At 50.0% G+C, this 1,845-nt stretch overlaps 1 protein-coding gene across 1 annotated transcript in view; it reads right to left on the reverse strand.

Moving 5' to 3' along the window:
• The window catches only part of LOC101342376 (zinc finger protein 529), a gene marked incomplete at its 3' end in the record, with an annotated part of 6,074 nt that extends 4,534 nt beyond the window's left edge, over window positions 1-1,540 (reverse strand). Inside the window, exons 1-2 of the mRNA XM_023742302.1 lie at window positions 1,474-1,540; window positions 333-393 (exon numbers count right to left, since the gene is read on the reverse strand). Of these exons, the coding sequence (XP_023598070.1) occupies window positions 333-393; window positions 1,474-1,498 (86 nt within the window). The remainder of the gene's footprint in view (window positions 1-332; window positions 394-1,473) is intronic.
• Between the last annotated feature and the right edge of the window lie 305 nt (window positions 1,541-1,845).

Below are 1,845 nucleotides of genomic sequence, written 5' to 3' on the forward strand. Positions count from 1 at the left end.
GCTTTAACAAACCACATTCTAAAATAAACCTCTAACATTCTCCAGGTGTATTTCTATACTATCAGAATGGTTTGGGGGTGGGAGGTTAAGGGCACACAGGGGTAACTGAATGATTTGCCCATTGGTATGTGAATATTAACTGGAGAAGAGCATTTGGAAAGGCAGGGAACCCATTCTACGGTCCAGTAATTAATTGGGAAGAGAAGGCCTAGGGACCAGGTAAACGGATAGGTCACAACTAAGCAGGGCAATTTAGGAGAAGGAAAGCCAATATTCCATGTTCTGTAAAACAAAACTGCATTTGACAGAACAAAGAGAAAACACAGACAGACCTTGCGTTTGCCATTAAATAAGGAGCAATGCCCTCCTCCTCTTCATGTGCCTTCTGCAGAACTACAGGACCAGAGAGAAGAGAGTTGTGAGACCACAGACTGGTGAAATAAAAACACACTGTCCACCACCAGACACACCCTATTATCCACAACAAACACATCCAGACGGCAGCAAGAGGGAAATTCGAATACAGCTGACTCTTCCCAGTATCAGAGAAAACGGTCAGCATCACTAATGCCTACAGCTGGCAACTAAGTTCACAGCAGTTTCTAGGAGGCACAGCTCAGGGAACACTGTGGTTCTGTAATGTGTAAGTGGCCCAAAGGTAATCCAAGAAAGGTTCTATCAGGAAGGGATCCTACTCCTGTGCCCTCCTCATGTCTTCCCAGGAGTCTGTCTTGGAGGAAAGGGCAAGTCTACAATTCTCATCCCATGAGGAAGCATGTACTTTCCTGCTGTGAACTTTCATTTTAGGGCTGAAATTAATGACTTCCCCTCTGATGACCATTTCTTTGCAGGTAGACCCAACTGGCTATAGGGTGTGAGAACACAAGCAGACAATAGAGAGAAACATGTTCCAAGAAACCATGAAACTTACAACTGGACCCTGGTTGGGCAACACACACTCCACCAATGCCCCCTCTGTGTTAAAGCACTAGGCTGGTCCCTTGAGACAAGGTGCCCGCATGAAGACAACACTGGGCAAGCTTCAGTGCCGGGAGACTGTTAACGCAGGCACTGGCGTCTTCTCAAGCACAGAGACTCATGGAGGGGGCTTCTTCCACAGAACTGGAGAAATGAAACGCTACACAGCCAAACTCCTACAGGTTAATAGAATAAGGCGGAAGGAAAAAAAAAAAAAAAACACCTCCTTCACACCTACAGTCGGTCACAACATCGCTGTCACACGATCAGTGTCACCCGTCATCAGTATCACGGTCACACAATAGGCATCGCCCTCACTCAGTCCCATAAGCCCAACTAGGCACTAGTCAGGGTCTTCCCAGGGAGCACACACCAGGGCCCCATCAAACACACACATGTACATACACATTCTCACACACACACGGACACCTCACAATGACGCCGTCACAAACAATCGCACCCACAATCATCTTCGACTTCAGCCCACGCACATACAGATCTGAGGCTCCAAGGTCCACATGCCCCATCACCACCCCGTGAGCGTCTCCCGCAGGCTGACCCCAGGTCACCTAAACATACGGCTCACCTACTTCAATTACCACCACGAAACCGGAAGGAAAACCAGAGGTCGAAGTTCCTTCGAGGGGCCCTGGGGCCTATGGGAAACGTAGTCCAAGGCCGAAACTGTCAGCCGTTCCATCAGAGCGCGGAGCCCACTGGCCGGGAAGATCACGCCAAGCCCCGGAGACTCCTGGGAGTTTCAGCCCCCCCCACAGTACCCAGGCGGAGAGGCCTCGCCTCGATGGAGGCTTGCAGCTACAGGGTTCTCACAAGGCCGAGGAGCCGAGTGATAGCTCTCTGAGAGGG

This window comes from Trichechus manatus, unplaced genomic scaffold (assembly GCF_000243295.1).
Source record: "Trichechus manatus latirostris isolate Lorelei unplaced genomic scaffold, TriManLat1.0 scaffold00207, whole genome shotgun sequence".
NCBI lineage: Eukaryota > Metazoa > Chordata > Mammalia > Sirenia > Trichechidae > Trichechus > Trichechus manatus.